This window comes from Eptatretus burgeri, chromosome 4 (assembly GCF_056783735.1).
Source record: "Eptatretus burgeri isolate ZD-2024b chromosome 4, Ebu_testis_v1, whole genome shotgun sequence".
NCBI classification, from domain to species: Eukaryota; Metazoa; Chordata; class Myxini; order Myxiniformes; family Myxinidae; genus Eptatretus; species Eptatretus burgeri.
In genome coordinates, this window is record NC_140964.1 from 58,098,813 (window position 1) to 58,125,591 (window position 26,779).

Genomic DNA, 26,779 nt, shown 5'->3' on the forward strand with positions numbered 1-26,779 from the left:
TAACTCCAATCTCTTTCACTGCAGCTTCTCCCGTCAAATAATTAATCAATTTACAAGCTTCATCTGTCACTTCAAAGTCGATGCCATTCCGTTCTTCAGCTGTAAATCTGTTCTGTTCTTCTGTGTTGTATTTGTCCTGCAATCCCCCATCTCTGAGCTTATCCACATCAAATTTATTCTGCATTTTGGTGGGTGTCCCTGATTTCTTCAATTTTAGTTCCAGATGTGCAATGAGTAGTTGATGGTCACAAAAGATGTCTTCTCGCCTTTGAACTCTTACATGTCAACAGTCTTCTTCACATCCGTCTTGTCATGAAATGATAATTCTGATTGTCCTCTTGTCTGGTGATATCCAGGTTGTTTTATGTATGGTCATGTGTGGAAATATTGTTTCCTCTCCATGCAAAGACATTTGTTTCACAGAACTCGACAAACCTTTCCCTATTTCTTCCTCACTTCAACTCCATTTTTCCCCATAGTGCATTTCTGTCCGACGTTATCTTCTCTCACTTTTGCATTAAGGTCTCCCATTGTAATCAGCACTTCGTGGTGAGTGACTTCATCTACCGCTCTCTCCCTCTCCAATTTCTGATATAAACTGTCCTTAATCTCATCATTTGCTCTAATTTGTTGGTGCATAACACTGGATGATGATTAGTTTTGCATGTTTTGAATAGAATTATGTCTTAAAAAAATATTTCATTAATTGGCTGCCATTCCCTCAATGACTTCTCAACTCCTCTTTTTTTAAAATTTATTATGAATGCAATTCCGTCTCTCTGTGCACCATCCTCTCTGCACGAATATCTTCATAATTTCGTATACAACCTATGGTTGCTGAATGCATCATTTCTGATAGTGTAGTTGTTGCGCTGTTGCAGTGTCCCGTTTCCAGTAAGCTCGTACTTATTTTACCGACCTCGGAGGAATGACAGGCTGCATCAACCTCATTTCTTCCCTCTATCCCAACTCCCCGCCATTGTTCATCTTCCATTCTACGCCCCACCCATTTATTCTCCCATTCGATCCTGTTTCAAATCGACCCAAAGCTATATCCCTCCTTTGCTCGATTCTTTTGGAGATTACATGAACTTTCACTTCCAGAAACCATCATCACCATGTTTCATAGGCAGAGTGCTTCATAAATGTGTGTGCCATCCCTTGGATTGACATTGAACTGGTGTCCAGTCTGCCATCATTCGTTGGGAGACATCAAATATCGCAATGTCCTTCGCAAAGAGTAGACGAGCTATCACCAAGACCATGACCAAATTCCATATTCCTGTCATAACTACTGCTGGTACAGAGGTGGCAAACAGTCCAGCATGACCCCTGCCAAGAAACTGCTTTGGTAATACCGATGCTCTGTCACAGAGTTCTGGAACATGGATCAGATCAGAGATTTTCAAGAAAGGTTTTGGAAAAGTATCTTCATTTTAAGTTGTGGAGCAAACTTTCCAATTAGCTTTTATATTCATTTGACGCAAGTGTTGGTAGGAGGTGTGGTGGAGATGTGGACCCAATGTTTTTACCTGTGTAGTAATTATGTGATAGGTCAATAATCTTCTTTTTCTCGACTGAATTCGTCTTTGGCATTGTTTTATATTTGGCATTGTTTTAAACTCCATGTCCTGCAAAAGACTGAAACTGAATTTTGTGCAGGTGATATACATCCTGTAAATATGAAATGGAGACAATGCAACAATGATCCATCTGTCTCAGAACGTTTAAAAAATGTTTTTGTGAAGGAAGAGTCCGATGTTCATTTGATAAACGGCAGCACTGCCTGTTCTCTACCTGGTGAGCAAAAACACGTAAAATGCACAATTTGTATTGAATTCAGAATACATACAATTTTAGAAATATTATTTTGAACTTGACAAAAATTTTTTTGGGGAAAATGACTTGTCATTCTTTGTTTTTGTAGAAAAACCCCGACATCCTATTGGACACATAAGGTCAAGGGGCAGCTTGACAGGGAAGAAGTCTTTTTTGAATACACAATCACGAGCCCAAGACTCACTGCCTTTGAAATACGAGTGTACATCTGGTCAAAACACCAAAGTTAATGTGACATTCAACAAACGTGAAAGTATTCTCAATAGTCAAATGCAATCCAAATGCAATGTTTGCAGGATGGAATTTGCTTCACTGAGCAGTGTAAAAAAACACATGAGTCTCCACACTGGAGAGCTCCATCACCATTGCTCTGTCTGTGAGAAAGCTTTTGCAAAAAAAAGCAGTTTGAAAAATCATATGAGGATCCACACAGAAAAACGTCCTCACAAGTGCTCTGTCTGTGATAAAGTTTTTCCGAAAAAAGGCACTTTGAAAATACATACGAGGATCCACATCGGAGAGCGCCTTTACAAGTGCTCTGTCTGTGATAAAGATTTCATTAGAAAATGCAGTTTGAAAATGCATATGAGGATCCACACAGGAGAACGTCCATACAAATGTTCTGTCTGTAGTAAAGGTTACTCACAAAAAGGCAATTTGGAAATACATATGAGGATCCACACAGGAGAATATCCTTGCAAATGCTCTGTCTGTAGTCAAGGTTTCTCACAAAAAGGCAATTTGAAAATGCATATGAGGATTCACACAGGAGAGTACCCTTACAAATGCTCTGTCTGCAGTAAAGGTTTCTCACAAAAAGGCAGTTTGAAAATACATATGAGGATACACACAGGAGAGTACCCTCACAAATGCTCTACCTGTAATAAAGGTTTCTCACAAAAAGGCAGTTTGAAAATACATATGAAGATCCACACAGGAGAACGTCCTCACAAGTGTTCTGTTTGTAGTAGAAATTTTATTTCTAAACACAATTTGAACCTCCATAGTATCACGCACACTGGAGATCGCCCGCACAAGTGCTCTGTCTGTGATAAAGGTTTCTCACGAAAAGACATTTTGAAAACACATATGGGGTTCCACACTGGAGAACACCTGCACAAGTGCTCTCTGTGTGATAAAGGTTTCTCACGTAAAAATTACGTGAAAACACACATGAGAATCCATACAGGAGAACGCCCTTTCAAGTGCTCTGTTTGTGATAAAGGTTTCATTGATAAAACCAGCTTGAACCTCCATAGTACCATCCACACTGGAGACCGCCCGCACAAGTGCTCTGTTTGTGATAAAGGTTTCTGTAAAAAAAACGATTTGAAAATACATACGAGGATCCATACAGGAGAACGCCCTTACAAGTGTTCTGTCTGTGATTTAGATTTTACTGTAAAAGGCAGTTTGAAAATACATACGAGGATCCATACAGGAGAACGCCCTTACAAGTGCTCTGTCTGTGATAAAGGTTTTATTTCGAAACACATCTTCAACCGCCATCGTACCATCCACACTGGAAACCACCCACACAAGTGCTCTGTCTGTGATGAAGGTTTCTCACAAAAATGTAATTTGAAAATACATATGAGGAACCATCCAGGAGAGCATCCTTAGAAATGCTCCATTTGTGACAAGAATTTTATTTCCAAACAGAAATTGAACCTCCATAGTACCACCCACAATGGAGACCACCTGCACAAGTGCTCTGTCTGTCATAAAGGTTTCTTTAGAAAATACAATTTGAAAATACATACGAGGATCCAATCAGGAGAGAAAACGAACAACACAAGGACGTAGATTGAATATGACACTTGGAAAAGAAAAACCAACAGCTCCAGGAAATGCACCTAATGATAATTAATGAAGAGAAAATTAGGAAACATCTCACAAACATACCAAACTTCAAATACTCAGGTACGGATGGAATTCCAAACTTCTTGGCTAAAGCACCGCGATGCTCTCCACACTCACTATGCTTGAGCATTCAACAAACTCCTCCAAGGGGAACAGCTGATGGATGAATGGTTCAGAGAAAGAAACACTATTTTAATCCCATGATCTGAAGAACCCCATCTTCCCAACACTTACAGACCAATAACATGTCTGCCAGCAACATTCAAACGTTGAACAGGTGTAATCACCGATGCAATTTATGACCACCTCACTCAAGGACCTTTTGAGGTCAAACAGAAAGGATGTAAGAGAGGATGCTCTGGAACAGTAGACCATTTATTGTGAAACAAAACCATCCTCGAAAACTGCAAGCTCCAACAAACCAACTTATGCACAGCCTGGAAAGATTACACAACAGCGTTTGATAGTGTCGCACATGCATTGGTTATAAAATGCATACAATAATACAAAATTGACCCCACATAGTCACATTGATTGAGAAAGCAATGTCGCTCTGGAACACAATGTTGATGCTACCTTACTTGGAAGGAAATATTGAAATCCCAGGAGTACAGATCCGATGTATCTTACAAGGTGACAGTCTTTCCCCCCTCCTCATTTGCCTGGCTCTGGACCCTCTGAGTATCCTCATCAATTCACGACACAGATACAACCTGACATGCAACAGAAAATGACCAAAGAAACAAGAAAGGTGACAACGACGAAACATGGTTGACAAAAAGGAAAAATAAAAACAAAAGACAATATCTCAATTGATGAATGTACAACAATATAGGAGCAAGAAAATGGGGCATCCCACAAATACCTCAGAAAAAATGAAGGTCTCCAGGTACAACACAAAAAATGCATAAAATAATCAGCAAAGAGAACCTATACCGAATGAAACTAATTCTCAAGTCATCCCTCTCTCCAAGAAACAAAACCAAAGCTATAAACCAGTTTGCAGTGCCAGTATTCCAATATGACTGTGCAATTATAAACTGGCCACAATTGGAGATCAACAATGTAGACACTAAAACAAGGAATGTTTTAACTATTCACAAGATATTTCACAAAAAACAATGTATACCAAGGTTGTATTTACTGAAATGAGGAGGAGGTGGTTTGATGGAACTTAACCAAGTGCACAAAACAATGTGTGAAGGAATGGCTGAGCATGTGAAAAACTCAGACTTTTGAATGAGATTTGTACACGAACAAGAAAACAACAGACCAGAAAAGGGATCTTTACTCCATTTAGCAATAAACTTCCAAAAACAGGTGAAAAATGATGGATACTACACAGGAAAATGAAAGAGAAACAACTAGTAGGGCACTCGGTAGACCGCATACCACCACCATGCAATACATGATCCGTGAGAACATATCGGGCCCAATACATTTTTGAAATATCATGCAACATATCGTTTGGCCCTATCTTTCAATGTTGAAGAATCACTTTTAAAATTAAATAATTCTCGTAACTGGATCTGGATTCGGATCTTCACCAAAATCAAATCAATTCCTCCTTGTCACACACCCAACCTGTCCACCAAGTTTCATCCGAATCCGTCCACAACTTTTGAGATATCGTGCTTTCTATTGGTTTAGCCATATCTCTCAATGGTGAAGAATCACTGAAAAAGTTATCGGATCCATATCCAAGTTCGAATCTTCACCAAAATTGAACCAATTCTTTCTAGTTACACACACGTGTCCCCCCAGTTTCGTTCAAATCCATCCACAACTTTTTGATATATCATGCTCGATATCGTTTTTGGCCCTATCTCTCAATGATGAACAATCACAATAAAAATTATTGTTGCGGATCCGGATCCGAATCTTCACCAAAATCGAATCAGTTCGTCCTTGTCAAACACCCAACCTGCCCACCAAATTTTATCCGAATTTGTTCGTAACTTTTTTGAGATATACTGCACACAAACAAACAAGAAAAATGACTTTGCAGTGCAAGATACTTGCTAAATCCAACCCCTCTCCAAAGGTTGCCATGGATACATCAAATCGTACATTTCATTCAGAGTAACATTGACAATCTTAATCAAAGCTCAGGTCAATTGGAGGAAAGTTGATTATTTTTCAGATTGAAATTGATGATTTTAGAAGTTTGACCTTCAGGTGACATTTGACCTTTTGACCTGAAAAGTAGTTGGTTTCCAAATTCAGTGATGCATTTGCTGCTTAATTTTCAGGTTAGTCAGATTAAAATTGACGTTTTTCTCGATGAAATTTGATGATTTTAGAAGTTTTACCTTTTACCCTCAAAAATAGTTGCTTTCCCAATTCAGTGACGGACTATGCAAATCCTGTTCAACATTCAAGTTAAAAGGATGTAAATTGATGATTTTTCAGTTCAAAATGGATTTTAGAAGTTTGACCTTCAGTTGACCTTTCACCTCAAAAATAGTTGGTTTCCCAACCCAGTGACGCAATATGCAAATCTTGTACCAATTTCAAGTCGATCGGATGAAAATTGACTTTTAAAAATCTGACCTCAAGATTATCTTTGACCTTTCACCTCAAAATCAATAGGGTTCTCAGTTGAGACTACTTCTTCAACTCGGGAAAGTTTCATGATGATCGGTCTTGAATTTTGAACTGGAGGCGATAAACAGGCAGACAAACAGATAGACAGAATAACAAAATCAACTGACCAAATATACTTGAAAAATCTTCAAATTTGCAAGTAACAAACAGAGAGACATGGGTGAGAACATAATGAAACAGAAGACCAAGAAGTAAAGAGCAAATATGGAGTAATCATGAGACCCCTGGATAGGATTCGGGTTTCATCCACAACTTCACAACCGTCAAACCCATCCAGGCACAGCCATGAAAGCCTTATTGAAAGATTTCTGCAAGAATTCACTTCTCCTTGGAGAGATAGATAACGAAAGAGAGGAATCGAGAGTAAAAGAGATGAAATAGAAGAAAAACTTTTTACCTTTGTGGGATTGTGATGGAACAATGTCAATATGTCGTGATGGTAATCCATAAGATGATTGTGGTGTCGTGTTGTGGCATCGTAATGTGATGTCATTTCTCATTGTTTGGTTGTTGGTTTTTTTGAGATTTGTGACATGACAAAGTGTCGCGAGTTCGTCAGTCAATTAATTTGCATTATTATGAAAGGGGAAGATGTGTTTAGATTTTAAGTACAAGTTGTTGGTAAAGTGATGTAACCCTACAGTGTCAATGTTTATATGGTCCGTGTTTGGGGACTCCAGTGATGTGCGAGATCCTCGCGCATGCGCAATAAAAGAAGGTATTCAAATTACCCCGCATTGGAATGTGGCGTGTTGTCAGAATCTCTGAGGAATCTTGTGAGCAATGCAGCCGATAAGTCCGCATTATTACGATCATTGAGGTGCGATAATTAGGAGGGTCTAATTGACCTCAAAATGTGGGGCTGGGTATCGGTGGCGAGCACGGCCGCTAGAGGGAGCAGTCGAGTCGGCTCCACCGAACACACCGGAATTTAGGTCGTGACCCTCGGATATGACCGAAAGGCACGGGTCCCTAGCAGGACCATGAATCGCCAATAATTCGACCGCGTGGGGTAGGGTTAATTGCCAAACTTCAATATACCTAATTACCCATGCGGCAAAGCTAACAGGGAATTCACGCCCTCGACAGACCTCGAGCGGATGAGCCGTTACCATGCTCGAACCGTGTGTAACCCGATCAGATGCTTACCAAGGCCCGTCGTTCCAAAGGAACAATTTCCTGCCTCGCTATTCCTCAACACGCACCGTGCTAAGCCAATAAGAGAAATGACAGGGATCGAGCTGGGACATTCAACAATAGGGAAATTTATTGCAATAATAGTGGGGTGGGAAGCACGTAAGGGCACAGTTATGCAAATATCAGCCAGGCAATATAGTGAGCAAAAGCACCTATCAATTCTACTTCTCAGACGAGCCCACACACAGACACACCCAAAGAAATGGACCCGTCGGGTCTTTATTGAAGGCTTCCAGCTCGAGGAAAGGTGAGCTGGAGCCCAGAGCCTGTGCTTGGACCTGTCTGCCTCGTGCGGTCTTTGACGATCTGGCTCAGTGGTGGGACTCAAACCCGCAGCTTCCACGTGGAGTCAAGGACGAGGCACCAGGAGTGGAGCGGCAGACGCCAGCAAGATCGGCAAAAACAAGCGAGGAGGCGGCGAGGCAGGCGAAGCAAGTGATTCTCCTCAGGCTCTGAAACACAACCAGGCTCCGATGCCAACATGAACATGAAACACGAACTCGAATCAACCTCTAAAGGGAGCCTGGTCTTTTTATCCACTCCCTGAGCGGGGCGGAGCCTCGGTGTCGGACGCTCTGTGCGCGCTTGGTTGGACAGAGATCAGGTGTGTTGGCGCGCTGTTCGCTCCTGATTGGACAGCAAGGGGAGCCTGGTAAAGCGCTAGTTCAGTGGAGGGTGGTTGGTTTGTCGCATCGAAGGATTAAAGACCTGACTAGAAAACACCTTCGCAGCGCACGTACACTTAATTACCCATTAAATAAGGGACGGGACCCCAACTAGAAACACATACTTACCGATATAACTGATCTATAAGGACTCTGGCTGTTGTGTGCGATGGGTTCCAGATTTGTAACAAAAACACCATTTGTAGATTTTTACACAAAATACCTCTGGTTGTCTGAATTTCTGAAATCTCGACCTGTCTATGTCGGATGCCACCGATTAAATAGATACATAAATCAGAATGGAAGATGATCCAAATTAAAAGGCGACATTGTTGTCAACTCTCATTCACAGTCACGTGTCGTTTAACGTGGGGATCATGCAAAGCGGCACAACAGAGGTACGTATTATGTGTACAGACCCTTCAAGAGGAAGGACGTGTGAAGGTAAAACACTTCCACAAGAGGAAGGACGTAAACACTTCCGGGTGAACTTCTTGTACAAACCTTGTATTGTACCTGGAGCGCTCGTCCTCCTGATCGCGACAAAACTTCCGAGGAAGAGGTGTGTTCGGGGTTTCTCACTTCGTTATTTAATACTGAGAAAGATGTGTAAAACGTTCATTAAAAAATAAAATAATTTCCTGTTCGCTGATGATCGGTAATGAAGATAAGTTAAACGAGTTCTCATTAAATGTGTTTGGAGATATTTAATTGTTAATTTAATGAGGTGTTTTTCTCTCATCCAATTTTATATCACCTCATCACTAAACTTCCGACAATGATGGTTAACCTCATCCTTCCGTTTAACTACAAAACTACCAGATACCGTTTATATAATTATCTTGTGTGAACAATTTGAGATCAAAACTGAGGAGGTGAAACAAGGAAGGGAACGAGGTACAAATACCGACTGTTCCCTGTTTCGTGGGATATTTAACATCCACAACCTAAATGTAGATGGGGAAAGGTGTTTCCTGATCCCGAAAGTCAAAACAAAAACCGTGTGTTCTGAAATTCACCATTCCTGGTAAACATTCCACCAAGATTCCAGGTTTGGTTAAATTGGATTCCATGAGGAAATTATTCTGGAACTCCAGAATTCAGAGGGGAAGGGGCGATCTCTGCTGTGTTATCTATCTCGATCTATTTCTGCTGTGCTATCTATCTAGATCTATCTCTGCATTGTTATCTATCTAGATCTATCTCTGCATTGTTATCTATCTAGATCTATCTCTGCTGCGCTATCTAACTATATCTATCTCTGCTGCGCTATCTATCTAGATCTATCTCTGCTGCGCTATCTATCTAGATCTATCTCTGCTGCGCTATCTATCTAGATCTATCTCTGCTGTGTTATCTATCTAGATCTATCTCTGCTGTGTTATCTATCAAGATCTATCTCTGCTGTTATCTATCTAGATCTATCTCTGCTGTTTTCTATCTAGATCTATCTCTGCTGTTATCTATTTAGATCTATCTCTGCTGTGTTATCTATCTATATCTATCTCTGCTGTGTTATCTATCAAGATCTATCTCTGCATTGTTATCTATCTATATCTATCTCTGCTGCGCTATCTAGATCTATCTCTGCTGTGTTATCTATCTATATCTATCTCTGCTGTGTTATCTATCTAGATCTATCTCTGCTGTGTTATCAATCGAGATCTATCTCTGCTGTGTTATCAATCGAGATCTATCTCTGCTGTGTTATCTATCTATATCTATCTCTGCTGTGTTATCTATCTAGATCTATCTCTGGTATGTTATCTATTTAGATCTATCTCTGCTATGTTATCTATCTAGATCTTTATATGTTATGCTATCTCTCTAGATCTATATCTGCTGTGCTATCTTTCTCGATCTATCTCTGCTGTGCTATCTATTCGGCTCTGTCGGTATTGATATATTATTTATTTATTTATTTATTTTTTTCCCCATATTGATGTCGCAGTGGGCTCATACAGCTATATATCAATATATCACAATAAATAATTGAGTCCCCCGGACTCTGTATAGAATTGATTGATGAATTTTGTGTGGACAGTGGCGTGAAAACGGGAAAGCAGGGGGGGGGGGGGCGGGGGTGAAAAACACCTCAATGGATAGTTTATGAGCTGTAGTTGTGCACCTTGACACTGGTTTTTTGACAGACATGAAGATGCGAGAAAAAAAACGGTATTTTTAATCATGCTAATATATTATATTGCAAGACGCCAACCATGATGATGCTGCGAAACATACCCTTATTTCTGTGTTCCCATAACAGCCTTAAACAACAAGCACGATAGCTTCATGGTCCGAGGGGACTCATATGTTCAAAATAACATACCCTTATATTTTTCTATGAAATTAGTTTTTCTTTCGTTTTTTACCGCAGGTGTTAAAAAATATGTTACGGTCCAATATCCATTACATATTCATAAAAGACATACACATCATTGACACATTTTAATTTTTCAATGTAATCCCACACCGGGCTTTTTCCCCATGATAGGAACGGTTATTTCACTTCCAACTTCAACTTGTATGAAAAATGATTTTGTTTTCAAGCGAGATCAGGATTGGGAATCATCACAGGCTAGTATGACTATCGTGGTTTTCCAGTACCACTGTCGCCGATCGCTGTACCACTAATTGGCACGGGCCCGTATGTCTATCACAGATCGCCTTACCGGAAATCAGCACAGGCAGATATCGGTATCACGATCGCGGATCACCATGTCGGTAATGGGCACGAGCTTTCTAAAGCACCCCGATTCATATAAAATACTGTCATCGCCAAAAATATTGGCACTCTTGCAGTTTCTTCACATCATATACCGTGTCTTCCAAAATATTTTTTGAAATAAAAAAATCTTTTGGTTTCCACATATGTATTTCTTTGGTTTGCAGTGGAACAAAACAAAAATACAGCTGAAAAAAATTATGAAATCTAAGCTTATTCCACACACAAATCCTAAAATGGCACAGACAATATTATTGGCACCTTTTAAAAGTTATTAGAAAGAATTAGATTTCAATTATGTGATTCTCCTTTACTTTGGAAATGAACTCATCAGTGGTGAGTTGCAGGTGCCTGCAATATGAAAATCACTCATTCAACCAGTTTGGATTGAAAACAGGAGTCATTCTGCTGCTTTGTGTCACTGTGTGTGCATGGAGAAAAGAAAGAAAATAGAGAATTGTTTCAGGAGGTCAGACACAAGAATGTAGCCAAGCATGGACAACCTCAAGCTCACAAGTTCATTTCCGAGACCTTGATGTTCCTGTGTCCACTGTACGCAATGTTATCAGGAATGTTAAGGCCCATGACAGTGTAGCCAACCTCCCTGGACCTGGCCACAAGAGAAAACTTGATCGAAGATTGCAGCGAAGGATTGTTCAAATGGTGGAGAAAGCACCTCGATCAAGGCCAAACAGGTTCAAGCTGTCCTTCAGACACAAGGTATGACAGTTTCAACTCGAAACATCCGTCGCCAACTCAATGAAAGGGAGTTCTATGTTAAGAGACCCAGGAGGACCCCACTGCTGAGAGAGAGCGACATGAGAAAGCCCGGCTGGAGTATGCCAATACACACCTGAACAAGCCAAAATCCTTCTGGGAGAATGTCCTGTGGACAGATGAGACCAAATTAGAGCGTTCTGGTAAAGCACATCATCTCCATGTTTACAGAAAATAAAATGAAGCATTCAAAGAAAAGAACACCTTCCCTCCAGTCAAACATGGAGGAGGTTCAATGATGTTTTGGGGTTGCTGTGCTGCCTTTAGCACTGGGTGCCTTGAATGTGTGCATGGCATCATGAAATCAGGAGATTACCAAGGAATTTTGGAATGCACTGTTCAACCCAGTGTCAGAAAGCTGGGTCTCCGTCAAAGGTTATGGGTCTTGCAGCAGGACAATGACCCAAAACACACTTCAAAAAGCACCCAGGAATGGTTCAACACAAAACGCTGGATTGTTCTGAAGTGGCCAGCAATGAGTCCAGATCCAAATCCCATTGAACACATGTGGGGAGATCTGAAAACAGCAGTTGGGAGAAGGCACCCTTCAATCTGGGAGAACTGGAGCAGTTTGCACAAGAAGAGTGGGCCAAACTGCCAGTAGAGCGGTGTAGGAAGCTCATTCATGGCTATAGGAAGTGCTTGACTGCAGTTATTTTGTCCAAAGGCTGTGCTGCCAAATATTATATTTCGGGTGTCAATAATTTTGTTAATGCCATTTATTTTTATTTTCTGACTTGAAAGGATATTAAGTTCTGAATCAAAAACAAACATCCTGTAATATTAACATTGAAATATATAATTGTGGAGATCAAATACTTTTGTCAATTTCAACTTATTTTTTTAGAGAAAATTGTGAGTTATATGAAAAAATTCAAGGGTGCCCATATTTTTGTCCATGACAGAAAGCCATTAGCAATTGCTTTAAAAACAGCCACGAGGCCAAAGAAAAATGTGATTGCTTGTATGGTGCAAAGGTGCCTAGGGTTAAAAGTTAAAACCTACTGTCCCTACTTCCTGGTATGTCTTCAGGCCGTACATTCCACTGTTCCAGGTGAGTAGGGTGAATATACTGATTCTGGCTCACTTTTCCCCATGTAAGTGAATGGGGGATTTTCAGCGATTCATTTTTTTTTTTCCCTAAAAAGAAACCCCTTTTTATCCCAAGGTATATTTATTTGTCTCCCCTTTTAACCTTGGGGCACTCTTTTCAAATAACCAATGCAATAAGATAAAGATTTGTTCAAGTAGTAAAGTAGTAATGTGATTTGTTAAAGGTGATTCTAAAGAAATATCTGAAACATGTAAGCCTTGGGGCACTCTTTTTCAAATAACCAATGCATATTGTTTAGCTCTCATTGAACCTATAAAGATTTGTTCATTCTCAAATTCCTTCAATAGTTTAATTTTCTTTGCACAATAATCCCCATCTAAAATATTTAAAAATAAAACATTTGAATCTTTATATTTTTTTAAGATACCCCTTTTGTCCCATTACAAAATGATAAACTTCTCTGAATGCTCTTGTTTGACCACCTCCTGAGCCTCAGATTATTTTTTGCATAAGCCCCGCCCACTTTTCATGATGTATTTTTCATAAGCCACGCCCACTTTTGCTAAGCCCCGCGTACTCTTACATCATTTGCAGTTCATCTCTGACTCAAAGAAATCACTAGAAAGTTCTAGAATGTTATGGTTTTGAAAAATTTCCCAACGAAGGCTTGTCTGGGCTTGCCCAGGCAATTTTCAAACAATCCTCTATTTTGAACAAATACACCCGTGCGGGAGTGACGGTCATCTCTGCGAGAAACTAGGGTGTAGTGTTCTCGGGTCAGGAAGGATTTTTGGCCAACTTTGAAGTCATGTGACGCGAAAACGAAAGCGAATATCGAAAATCCGGCCAGACCAAATCTCGATATTGTCCCATAGATTCATATGCCACAATAAAATTCAAGACAACTTAAGAAATGTAGGAGGAGATAGATTTTGAAAATCGTCATTTTGCAACTACATGATGCAGTTTTCGCAAAATTCAAAGTCACGTGACGTGTACATATTCGAAGATATGGGTATTCTTTCGAATGGACATGAAAGACCAGGTCAGCTGCTATGCAATGACACCATTCACTAACTTTTACCATGCCCAGTAGAGAATATATAGCATCCTGAAAGTAGGGCAGTTTTTGCAAACTTTGAAGTCACGTGACGCGAAAACGAAAGCGAAATTCGAAAATCCGTCCCGACCAAATTTAGATATTGTCCCATACATTCATATGCCACAATCAAATTCAAGATCGCTTGAGAAATGTAGGAGGAGATAGATTTTGAAAATCGTCATTTTCGTTTTTTTTGCCAACTTTGAAGTCACGTGACACGAAAACGAAAGTGAATATTGAAAATCCGGACTGACCAAATTTAGATATTGTCCCATAGATTCATATGCCACAATCAAATTCAAGATCGCTTGAGAAATGGCGGAGGAGATAGAATTTGAAAATCGTCATTTTCGCAACTTCAAAGGCCTCGTGACCTTGACCTTGACCTTGACCTTCGGTGACCTTGAAAGTCATACCATCGTGTACATCTCATTGACCTCTATCAGGATCACCAATGACCAGATCTCCCGCTTCAACTTCATTGTGAACGGACGGACGGATCGAAGGACATTGACACCCATATTATTAGGTCATACTCGAAGAGACGACCTAAAAAGGAAACCATAACAACCAGTCTTTCTCTATAAAAGGTTCAACCCAGACTCCATTTAAAAAAAAAATTCTGACAATGGAGTGCTGTACTGAGCTTGAGTGGAATGACTTTGAGGTTCCTTGGAGTTCAACTACTTGTATGGAACAAAACCTTCAAGTTGATGAACTGGATTCAAACCTCTTATCTATTGAGTTAAGATTTTATTTTCCTATTTACAGAGTTTGATTTAAGCATACTCATTTAATAATTAAATCACTTAATTAATACATTATTATTTTCTCTCACAGGAAATTGTATCTGAAATCCGAAATAAAAATACCGATTTTGCCACAACTTGGGGCGAAATTGTTGGTTTGATTGAAGACCTTGTGATCGACCAAGACCCACAGAACGAGCTCGACCTTGATGAACCATAATACAAGTTTTACCTTGGAGACTCACAAATTTTGAAAGAAGCCGGTAGGCGACGAGAGATTCGCTAGGATCAAAGCGCTGGATACTATGCTTGTCATTCTGACCGATCCACCGACGAAGATTCATTGCCAAGACGTATTGGTTCACATACAATTGTTCCTCTGCCTGGCAAGATTTTTCCTATTGCGTATTTTGCCAACTGGCACTCATAAAAAATGACGTTAAATGGACACCCTATTTTTGAAGGACGACCATTTGAAAAATAATCGGTTTGCTGGTTTGTGCTGTGGAGCCTCGCGTTGCAGACACACACACACACACACACACACACACACACACACACACACACACACACACACACACACACACACACACACCGATAAACTTCTCTCAATGCTCTTGTTTGACCACACCTCCTGAGGCACACAATATTTTTCATAAGCCACGCCCACTTTCCATAAGCCACACCCACTTTCCTACACCACTCCCACTTTCCTACGCCACTCCCACTTTTCATCAACCACGTCCACTTTCCCTAAGCTCCGCCCACTTTCCTAAGCCCCTCATAAAAAATTACGGTGAATAGACACCCGATTTTAGAAGGACTACCATTTGAAAAATAAAACCTCAATCAAAAATCGGCTCGAGTAAAATTTTCTAAATATCTCGAAGTGTTTAATTCCGAAGTCTCGTTTCTCCACATTCAAAACTGAAGGACAAGTATTGAAAATACTGTACGCGGTTTTTCGGCCACTGCACAGCAACGGGTGGTTGCTAGGCAACAAAATTCAAACGCGCACATTCCCAGTATATATTCCACATGTTGGCAAAGTTTCATCGAAATCGGTTTGCTGGTTCGTGCTGTGGAGCCTGGCGTTGCAGACACACAGACAGACAGATGGAAAACCCGACAATAAGGGATATCTAGCATATATAGCGAATCCAAAAATCAGTAAACGAGTTCTGCCTTGATGGTTTAAATAACTACCTTGGAGACTCAGGAAAAGGGTTCTGCCAAGATGGTTCCAAATATGGGGCCTTTCCTTGGAGACTCACAAATTTTGAAAAAATTAGTAAATGAGTTATCCGTGGTGGTTTTAAATATGAAACCCACCTCGGAGACCTCACAAATTTTGAAAAAAATCAGTAAATGAGTTCTGCCTTGATGGTTTAAATAACTACCTTGGAGACTCAGGAAAAGGGTTCTGCCAAGATGGTTCTAAATATGGGGCCTACCTTGGAGACTCACAAATTTTGAAAAAAAAAATCAGGAAATGAGTTATCCCTTAGAGACTTTGTAATTTGGTTTTATTTTGGAGACTTGAAATGTGGGTTCTGGCTTGATAACTCACAATGTGATACATATCTTGGAAACTCAACAGGAATGTGGTTATACCTTGAAAACTTGGAAAATTGGGTTTATTTTGGAGACTTGAAATGCTATCACTCTTTGGGATCTAAACCTATCGATGTAGTTCTGTGTTGGATGGTGCTTGATAGGAGCAAGATCAAGAAAGTTCTGGGAAGCAAGTGCAGGAAAGTTTTTACTCCCCCTTTCTACGTCATCAAACCTGAAAGCCTTAAAAGACAGAATTGGAAGAAGAGAAAAAAACATAAAAAATATATATTGTTAGTTCTGTGAAGAAAGTGCAGGCTTACTCCCCCTTTCGACTTCATCAAACCTGAAAGCCTTAAAAGACAGAATTGGAAGAAGAGAAAAAAAAAAAACGTAAAAAATATATATAGGTGGAAATCTCATTTTGAAAAAGACATTGTGTTGGGCGAGGGTTGGGTTTGAGATTTTGAATGTGAGGGTTGGGGTGGGGGGGGGTTGAGATTTTGAATGTGAAGGTTGGGGTGGGGGGGGGTTGAGATTTTGAATGTGAAGGTTGGAGTTGAGATTTTGAATGTGAGGGTTGGGACACACACACACACACACACACACACACACACACACACACACACACACACACACACACACACACACACACACACACACACACACACACACACACACACACACACACACACACACACGTTAAGCCTTGACTTCAGTTGAGGATTCTGTGTTTTGGGATCAAAGATCTAAGAACGTCCCCCTTGACACACATTATATACGACAGATGCCACCTGTTATACACCTCGGACTTGGCCCTCGAGTGTCCACAACGGTGTATAGTAGGAGGGAGTGAAGCGCCAACCCATTGCGCGCGCGCACACAAACACACACACACACACACACCAACAAACAAAAGTTAAGCCTTGACTATTCAGTTGAGGATTCTGTGTTTTGGGTTCACAGATCTAAGAACGTCCCCCCTTGACACACATTATATACTGTTATACACCTTGGACTTGGCCCTCGAGTGTCCACAACGGTTTATAGTAGGAGGGAGTAAAACGCCAACCCATTGCTCCCATGTGTATTATCTGCTTAGTTTTGTCTTTTGTAATTCCTGTGAATAAAATGAACCTAAAATCTCTTCCCCTTCTTAATCATATATCTTATAAGTCCAAGGAACCGTATCTATTTCATCAACAATTTTAAAAAGCTCGTTCGTCCATCGTTTAATATAACCTTTTTCAAAATGAGATTTCCACCTATATATTCTTACGATATCACCAACTTTGAAATTAGGTTTTCTGACAATCTCTTTTTCATATTTTAATTTTGTAAATGTTTCTGATGGTTTCATATTCGTTGACGTGTGAATCGTGTCATTATACTTATCCACAATATCCTGAATAAAAGATGACCATTGTTGTGAACCGAGTTGTGTGAATTTTTTATATAGTCTCCCTTTTAAGGTTCGATTAAAACGTTCAATAACAACGGCCTTTCCTTCATTAAAGGAACTGCATTATGTAATGCTGTTATTTTTTAGAAAATTCATAAATGTCTTGTTATAAAACTCTCCACCCTCATCAGTCCACAATTTTTTAGGTTTTCTCTTACTTTTATTAAATATCTGTTGAAAGGCTATCATAGGAGTATTACCTGTTTTGTTTTTTAAAGGGACAACCTATGCGTATCTACTCCTCAAATCAATAACGGTTAAAGCATACTTGTACCCCTTATCATTATTGAGTTCAATCAAATCAGCAGACCAGATATAATTAACTTCCTTGGAATAAACCTTTATGAAACCTTGTGAATATTGGTTTATGTAATTCATCAGCTAATTGCTCTTCAGTCTTAATGACATCATTAGAGCCTATAAGTTTTTTGAATTTCCAAGCCCAAGTTTCAATTTAGCACTGATCATCTTCTTCACGATGAACCTATCAACTTTTTCTCTCAAGGTTGGATTTTGTATCAGAGACAAATTATACAACATTTCTCTATCGGCTTCATGCTTTTCTTCCAAAGTTGTGGTATTCCCATAATCAATATCGTGTCTCATGCACACTTCATCAACCCTATTGATGGGCTTACTCCATGATTTAGGATTGTCTGCCTCATCTAATCTTTTATCCAAGTTTGTGCCTGGACCACAGAAAAATACACTGGTAGATGTAATTCCCCTGGTATTCCAGTAATTGTAAATTTACTTCCTGATAACTTTTGTATATCTCCTCCGAGATTGTGTTTGGAAATAAATTGACACTTTTTTGAATCACACACCGAACATGTACCTTTATGTATAACCTTGTTATTTTTACTTTTAAAATATGAAATATTTTTAGTATTAGTTTTCTTTTTACATTTGAGACAATAACTCATTTATTTCTGAGAAAAATTCCTCCAGAGTGCAAAAACCTTTTTAGTTTCCAACATGCACATTTGAATCTTAATTTTTAAATCATAAAGAATCCTAAGAAACGTCTTTACTCTCTCCTCCATTTATTTAAGAAAAAAATGAAAAAATTTAATCAAAGTCAATATCTTACCGATGACAATAGCCTTGTCGAAAATATTGCAAATAGACTTGTTAGTTCTTTGTTTTCCTACTTGGTGGGTTGAGTTATTTTCTGTAATACCCCCAATCTGTTTTTAATCTCACTGGTTTCCATATTTATTCATTCTCACTCTTTCCTCCCTCTCCTCCTTCTCTCTCTTCCCTCTCTTTTCTCCTTCTCTCTCTTCTCCCTCTCCTCCTTCTCTTTCCTCCTCTTTCTTCTCCCTCTCCTCCTTTTCCTCCTCCTCTCTCTCTTCTTCAACTCCTTTCTCGTCCCTTATTATCGTTGAATCGCTTACACCCCATAGAATATCATACATATAATCATCGGGATTTCTTGTTATTCCTGTATCCAAATTTTTTTTTTTTTACAACAGGAAACCAATAAAAAATTTTGAATTTAAAAAAGAGCCTTACGTTTTCTTAACTTTATAATTTCTTCATTATTTAACATTCTAATTAAATCTAAAGTGGTCGGTTTATCAACATCAGCATAATGCCAATCTTTTATTGAAAATACCTCATTCTTATGTTGTAGAACATATTTATTAAAATACCGAATACCCTTTTCTTGAAGGTATGCTTGGACACAGAAATGATAATTTTCTTGAAGCCTTCTTGCTGTAATTTATGTATTAGAATTATACTGGCGATACCCGTGTACATGCAAGGGATAGCAGTACAACATAGCTGGTAGCAGACGACAGACCGTACAAGGGGAATGACAAAAATACGCATTCTGCAAAATGCGAGTGGTACTATGGAACGCCAAGACTTCCCAAACATTGTCGGCATGTCCGCTAAGTGCTACAGCAATTTCATAGGGATCGTGTGAAGGCGAGCCTGAGTTTTTAGTGTGCAAGCTTGGTATTATAATACAGATGTTAGAATAATATTATGACACGAAACACCTCCCCATCTTCCCATAGTTAAATCATTTTGTATTTCCTTACTTATTATATATAATCCTGTTTTTTTTGTTTTCATGATATAAACGAGGGCAAAACCATTATTATATTTACCCTTATTAAATTCTTTTATTTGTTGTTTACTAATCGTGCTTCCACAAAACTCATTCTCCATACCAAGTGGATAATATTCTTCCTTACGAGACTGATTTAATTGTTCCAGGTCTTCTAGGTCAATTTTAAATAACCAATTATACCCCCAAATCATTCACATCATACCCCCATTGTTCTATTCTCAAACAAACGATACGCCCTTCTTTATAAAAATTTATTTTAATTCGAACTGTGAATTCTGTATTACCTGGAGATAAAATCAACACTTCTGTTTCTTTGGAATACATGGCCATTTTATTTAAGGATATATATTGTGATAAATCGCTTAATCTCACCAAGTCATTCGCGTCAGTCGGGCTTGGATAATTTTTTATTTTATAAGCATTTTTCATATTAATATTTTTTGTTATACTATATTTATGTCATTCAGCCTGTGCCTTTGTGTCATAATTTGATAAATCAATATCCAGTTCTTGGCATACACCAAAGTTAGAACCATCTTTACCAACATAAGTCATTTATATTTGATAAAAAAGTCATAATTTTTTTTATTTTTGTCGAGTTGAAATAACATATAAAGACATCATTGACCACAACACTTGGAATGTAATTCTTGGACTTGAAATGTTTGATAAACAGATCTATTGAATTTAACTTGAATAAAATAAAAGTATTAGCACTATTTCTTATGGAACGATGAGGAAGTTGAACGTACGATTGACCAAGATAAATACAATTACAAGAAGAATGTCTCCCTCTTGTGTAGTAGCTGTCCATTACCATTTGGTTTCTCTCATTAACACAATCATCAAAGATAACGAGGTTCTTTTTTGATTTATCCAAATCTTGGGGAGATGGTATATCATCCGTATTATCACTAAGAATACAAGTTCACGGTTTTGATTTCTTTTTACATCTCTGTGTATCACAAAATAGTTGTATTATATCTTCAATGCTATAATCATTCAGGTTTTTTGAAGTTTAAATAAACCGATTATATATTCTTTTTGAAGACCAGCATTAAAACCTTGTGAGAGAAGTTGATACTCTGGTTGAAAACTTGCCTTTGTGAAATTATTAAATTATCATAATCTAAAAAGTTGGAAGTCAGGAGCATCTTAAAAAGTAAGCAGGTTTTTCCGCATCCGCTTGAACCAACTACGAGACATCTTAATGAATTTGGAAGATTTCTATGATTGTTAAATTTTATCTTATTTTCCCAAATGGGTAAAAAAATCATTTATATATTTGGAAAACAGGTTATTTAATTTATTCTTGGCTTTTTAGAAACTATATTTTATCCTAAGTTCGGGTTTAATTTCAAAATAATCCATTATTTTATTTACATAATATCTTGTGATGATATTTCCCTGAAAATGACAATCGTGAATAATATATAACAACAATCCTTTGAACATTTCTCTAATACGTTCAGTTTCTTCCCTTGCAAGGAAAGGTGTGTTATCACCCTCATACTTTACATTCATTTCTCGAATCAATCTTGTAAAGTAATTCATTTTTGGTGTAAATCTAAAAGAATTATTTTCCTTTTTATATTTTTTATTATCATTAATTCGAAGATAATCACAGAATATACGTTGTTTATAGGCTTTTGACTCTGTGTTTAATCCCACTCTATCACACACAGGACAATTCTCAAATTTGTCATATGGGAGAATCAGGGAAGTCCAGCATATTTATAAAGTAAAACTTTACTTAAACTGAAATTCATCTATACTTTCAGTTGCATATTGACTCATATTTAATAATATTACCATCGATATCTATATACTTTTTTCATTACCAGATTCAACGACAACATTTTTTATATTAAAGGTAATTTTCAAATGATCCTTAAGTACTATTGAACGAAATGTCATTTCACCTGATATATTAATATCCTTTATTCCATCAGGATTTACATCTTTAGGGTTGTTGAAAAAAAATACAAATTTCTCCTTGCATATTACATATGGTCCTATCTTTTCTTTCTAAAGCTTCATCCATAAGGTTTTTGTTTTTTGATACTTTTTCTTGTTTCATTGCTTTTTCTAGTTTTGAATATATTACCAGAAGGAGAGGAGAAACTTTTGTTAGAGATACTTTAATTGATGTTCTACCAGGTATACTAAAAGCCCTTCCACTGAAGGAAATTGAAGAACTCATCTTATCCACCATAATTGTTTTTATCCAATAGTTGTTATATTTATCTTTGTTCAATTTTACATCCTTGACATATTTCTCAGTATCTTTTACAAATGAAGAGATTGATTTAAACTTGTCTTTTGTGTCTTGAAACATTGTATTTAAGTGAAAAAAGTTGGAGGATAAAATGGTTTTAAGCACAGATTCACCTATAAATTAAACGAAATTTTCATCAAGAAAATTTTATTTCAAGCAAAGTTTTATTATATAAATATGGTGAACACAACGTACTGCGATGTTTGTAATCACGAATATAAACATTATAAAAAACACCTTCGAACCAACAAACACACATTTAATCTATTTCATCAAATATCTCCTCTTGAGTTGGAAAGAAAACATTGTGATATCTGCTCAAAGGATGTTTTGCAGAGTAGTTATAAGAATCACCTTCAATCTCAAAAACACAAGAGAAATGAGTTTACAGTAAAGGGAGAATATTATATTGAAAACACTGATGGAACATTTAAAGGGCATATAAAAATAAGGATTTTTCAATTTGGAGAACCCAGTCCATCATCATTTGCTGAATCAATTGAAATAGTGAAACCTGATGTTGAAAAAGTTATTAAAAAGACATTAAAAGAAATGAAAATTTTCAAGTTTTATATGGGAGTGAAAATGAATATGAAAAGACAAGATGAAGAACAAACTCCTTATATGAGAACAGATCTTCATTTTATAACATCATTTCAAGATTTTTTGAATAGTGGGGTTTATGAAGAACTATCAAGACAAGAGGAGGATGTTGATAATACAGTGGTAGGAAGTGGATTTAATATTACAAAAATCATCTTTTTAGATATACACATTCTAAAATCAAACCCTCTTAAAGCTTCTTGTTATATTGAATTACCAAAAGAAGGCAGTTGTTAATATTAAGAATAAGAACAATGATAATAAATGTTTTCTCTGGTCTGTTCTTGCTCACTTACATCCACCAAATTGTAATTCAGAAAGAGTAAAACAATATATGAAATATGATAATACCTTGGACATTAAAGATTTTAAATTCCCAATGCCACTAACAGATGTTCCTAAATTTGAGAAAAAGAATAATCTTTCTATTAATGTATATGGATTAACGGATACTAACAAAGTTCAAATATTAAAAATTTCAAACAACTATAAAAATGAAGAAACACACATTGTTCTTTTATATTTTAGTGTTGGAAAGAATTCACATTATACATACATCAATAATTAATCAAGATTCATCTCTTCTCAGGCATTCAGAATAGCAAACAAAATATATCCTTGTAAGCGATGTCTTAATTCATTTCATAGAAAAGAACGATAAGAACAACATTCAAAATATTGTAGTAATCATAAATCAGCTGTAATTACAATGCCTAAACCTGGTGAAAATATTTCTTTTGAAGATTATAATAAATCTATCATGCACCCATTTGTGATGTACGCTGATTTTTAACGCATCCTAAAAAAAGATAAATACTGCTTCTCCTAATCCAAAATAATCACATACAAATAAATATCAAAAACATATTTTTTTTATCTTGTGGTTTCTATAGATCCTTGTGGTTTCTGTTATTATATCAAATCATCTGTTGGAGAAAAGTATAATAAACTTGAACATAAAAGTGGAAAAAAAGCTTCACAAGAGTTTGTAAAACGATTAGAAAAGGATTGTATAAGACTAACTAAATTAATGAAAGAAACAAATGAACCGATGATATTAACCGAAGAAGAAAAATTATAATTTAGAAAGAACAATATCTGTCATATTTGTGAGGAGGAAATTGAGGAGTCTAAAGTTAGGGATCATTGTCATCTTACTGGTAAATATAGAGGTCCCGCTCATTCCTGTTGTAATCTTAAACATAAATTTCCTTCTTTTATTCCAGTCTTTCTTCACAACAGCGCCAACTATGATACACATCTATTTATAAATGAACTTTCAAAAACACCAGGGAATATTTCTGCCTTAACAAACACAAGTCAAAAGTATATTTCATTTACAAAAATGATATTCACAAAACCTTTAACTCGTATTAGGTATCTAGATTCTTACAAGTTTATGGGAACACCTCTAGCCTACCTTGCATCAAATCTAAGCTCCACGGGGTTTTTTTTGCCAAATCTTAATTCATTCTTTCCAAAAGAGGAAATTTTAACCAAAGAGGAAATTCAGATTAAAGAGAGAATTCAAAGTAAAGAGGAAATTAATGAAGAAATTCTAACTGAAGATGAAATTCTAATTGTAAAGAAAATTCAAACAATGAATGAAATTCTAACTAAAGAGGAAATTCTGATTGAAGAGGAAATTCAAACAAGGAATGAAATTCAAAGTAAAGAGAAAATTCTTACAAGTAAGGGAATTTATCACGATGATTATATGGATTCATTTATGAGATTTAAAGAAACACAACTTCCTTCAAAAGAAAGTTTCTATAATAACCTTTATGAAAAGGAGATGTGATAAGGAATATAAACATGCACAAAAATATTTGGAAAATATTTAAGATAAAGAACCTTGGAGAATATCATGATTTGTATCTAAAAACATGTTTTATTGTTAGCTGATGTGTTTGAAGCTTTTAGATCACTCTGTCATAATAAAAATTGTTATGGATTAGATCCTGCCCACTATTTCACAGCTCCTGGTTTAGTTGGAGTGCAATGTTGAAAATGACAAAACAAGACATAGATTTAATCAGTTATGTTGATATGCTTTTGATGATTGAGAAGTCAAAGAGAGGTGGAATATCACAGGTATGTTCAAAAAGATATGCTAAAGCAAATAATAAATATCTTCCAAATTATGATAGTGAAAAAGATAGTAATTATTTGATGTATTTTGATGCTAATAATTTGTATGGATGGGAAATGTCTCAATCTCTGCCTTATGGTAAATTAGAGTGGGTGGAAGAAAAGGATTATGAAAAGGCTTTGATGAATATTGTTATTTCTTCTCAAGAGGAATTGAATGAGGAAGAAGAAGGTTATTATTTTGAAGTTGATTTGAGGTACCCGAGTGATCTTCATAATAAGCATAAAGACCTTCCTTTTGCATGTGAGAAAAAAACCCCACAGAAAGAATGGTTAAGTGATTATCATAAAAGTTTTAATATTAAAAAGTATTAAAATTAAAATTAAAAGTATTGTGAAATGGATAAACCAATTTATATTGGAACAGCAGTTCTTGATGTATCAAAGATATTGATGTATGATTGTTTGTATAATGGCTTAAAGAAAGAGTATGGTGAAAATGTTTCATTGTTGTTTATGGACACTGATAGTTTTATCCTAGATATAAAAACTGATGATGTTTATAAAGATATGAAGAAAAAATATTGGAGTATATGATACAAGTAATTTTAGTAAGAAGAGTGAGTTATTTTCAAAAAAGAATGAAAAGGTTATTGGTAAGTTTAAGGATGAGTTGGGTGGAAAAGTAATGAGTGAGTTTATTGGATTGAGAGCAAAGGCATATGCTTATAAGTATGGTGATGAGATTGATGAGGTTAAAGGGAATAAAGAAATATGTAATAAAGAAATCAATAACTTTTAGAAATTATTCTAATTGTTTGATGAATCAGAAAGAAGAATATAGGAAAATGAAAACAATAAGAAGTTATAAACATAAGATATAAAGTATAGCGAAGAAGTAAATAAAAAGGCATGAGGAGCCGTTGATAGATTTATTTTAGATAATGGAATAGATTGTGTTCCATATGGATATTGTATGATAGAGTGTAAAGAATAGATTGTGTTTTAACAATGGGAAGATGGGTTGAGGTTTTTAAGGGCTTCCGCCACATTTTTTCACAATATATAAATGGTCAAACCAAGTATTGATCAAACTAAAGAGTGGAGAAAATCTCAGTCTTGATATACAAATGGAAAACATAATCAATGTGAAAAATATCAAATAAGTCTTATTGAAAAAATAACTAAAACAAAGGTAAATAAAACAAATAAGCAAATAAATTTAAAAACTCATAAGTTAGAGGATGAAAAGAAAAAAAAAATATCCTTGAATGGACTGAAAACTTTGATGGTTATCAATTAAACAATGGAAAAACAATTTACTATAATCTCAAAATGATATGTGGCTCAGGAGGTGGTCAAACAAGAGCATTAAGAGAAGTTTATCATTTCGTAATGGCACAAAAGGGGTATCTTTAAAAAATATAAAGATTCAAATGTTTTATTTTTAAATATTTTGGATGGGGATTATTGTGCAAAGAAAATTAAACAATTGAAGGAATTTGAGAATGAACAAATCTTTATAGGATCAATGAGTGAGCTAAACAATATGCATTGGTTATTTGAAAAAGAGTGTCCCTTGGCTTACATGTTTTTCAGATATTTCTTTAGAATCACCTTTAACAAATCACAATACTACTTTACTACTTTAACAAATCTTTATCTTATTGCATTGGTTATTTGAAAAGAGTGCCCCAAGGTTAAAAGGGGAGACAAATAAATATACCTTGGGATAAAAAGGAGATTATTTTTAGGGAAAAAAAAAAAAAGAATCGCTGAAAATCCCCCATTCACTTACATGGGGAAAAGTGAGCCAGAATCAGTATATTCACCCTCCTCAGGTGCATCTGCGGGCATAAAAGCTTTCTAAAAACATTTGCTCATTGTTGCAAATGTGTAGCCCAATATTTGTGCAGCAGCAAATGTGATTTTTTTTTCTGTGTAGCCCAAAATCACATTAAAAAAAAAATTTTTTTTTGCCCAAACAGCAACGCTTTCTTTTCAACTGCCATGTTCTATTGAAAACCTGGGGGAAGCATTAAAAAATTAAAACCCACGCTATCTTCGTGGTAAAGGCCTTTCTGCATGCATGCTCGCACATACATTGAGCTTGTGCCCGTCCCTTCA

At 36.7% G+C, this 26,779-nt stretch overlaps 2 protein-coding genes across 2 annotated transcripts in view; both read left to right on the forward strand.

The window, feature by feature from the left end:
• LOC147028127 (uncharacterized) overlaps positions 1 to 7,052 on the forward strand; it is a 28,742-nt gene extending 21,690 nt beyond the window's left edge. Inside the window, exons 3-4 of the mRNA XM_085878221.1 lie at positions 1,663 to 1,800; positions 1,928 to 7,052. Of these exons, the coding sequence (XP_085734347.1) occupies positions 1,663 to 1,800; positions 1,928 to 3,462 (1,673 nt within the window). The 3' untranslated portion in view covers positions 3,463 to 7,052. The remainder of the gene's footprint in view (positions 1 to 1,662; positions 1,801 to 1,927) is intronic.
• Positions 1 to 26,779, forward strand: part of LOC147028128 (uncharacterized) — a 145,152-nt gene that overhangs the window by 21,660 nt on the left and 96,713 nt on the right. The gene's annotated exons all lie outside the window — the stretch shown is intronic.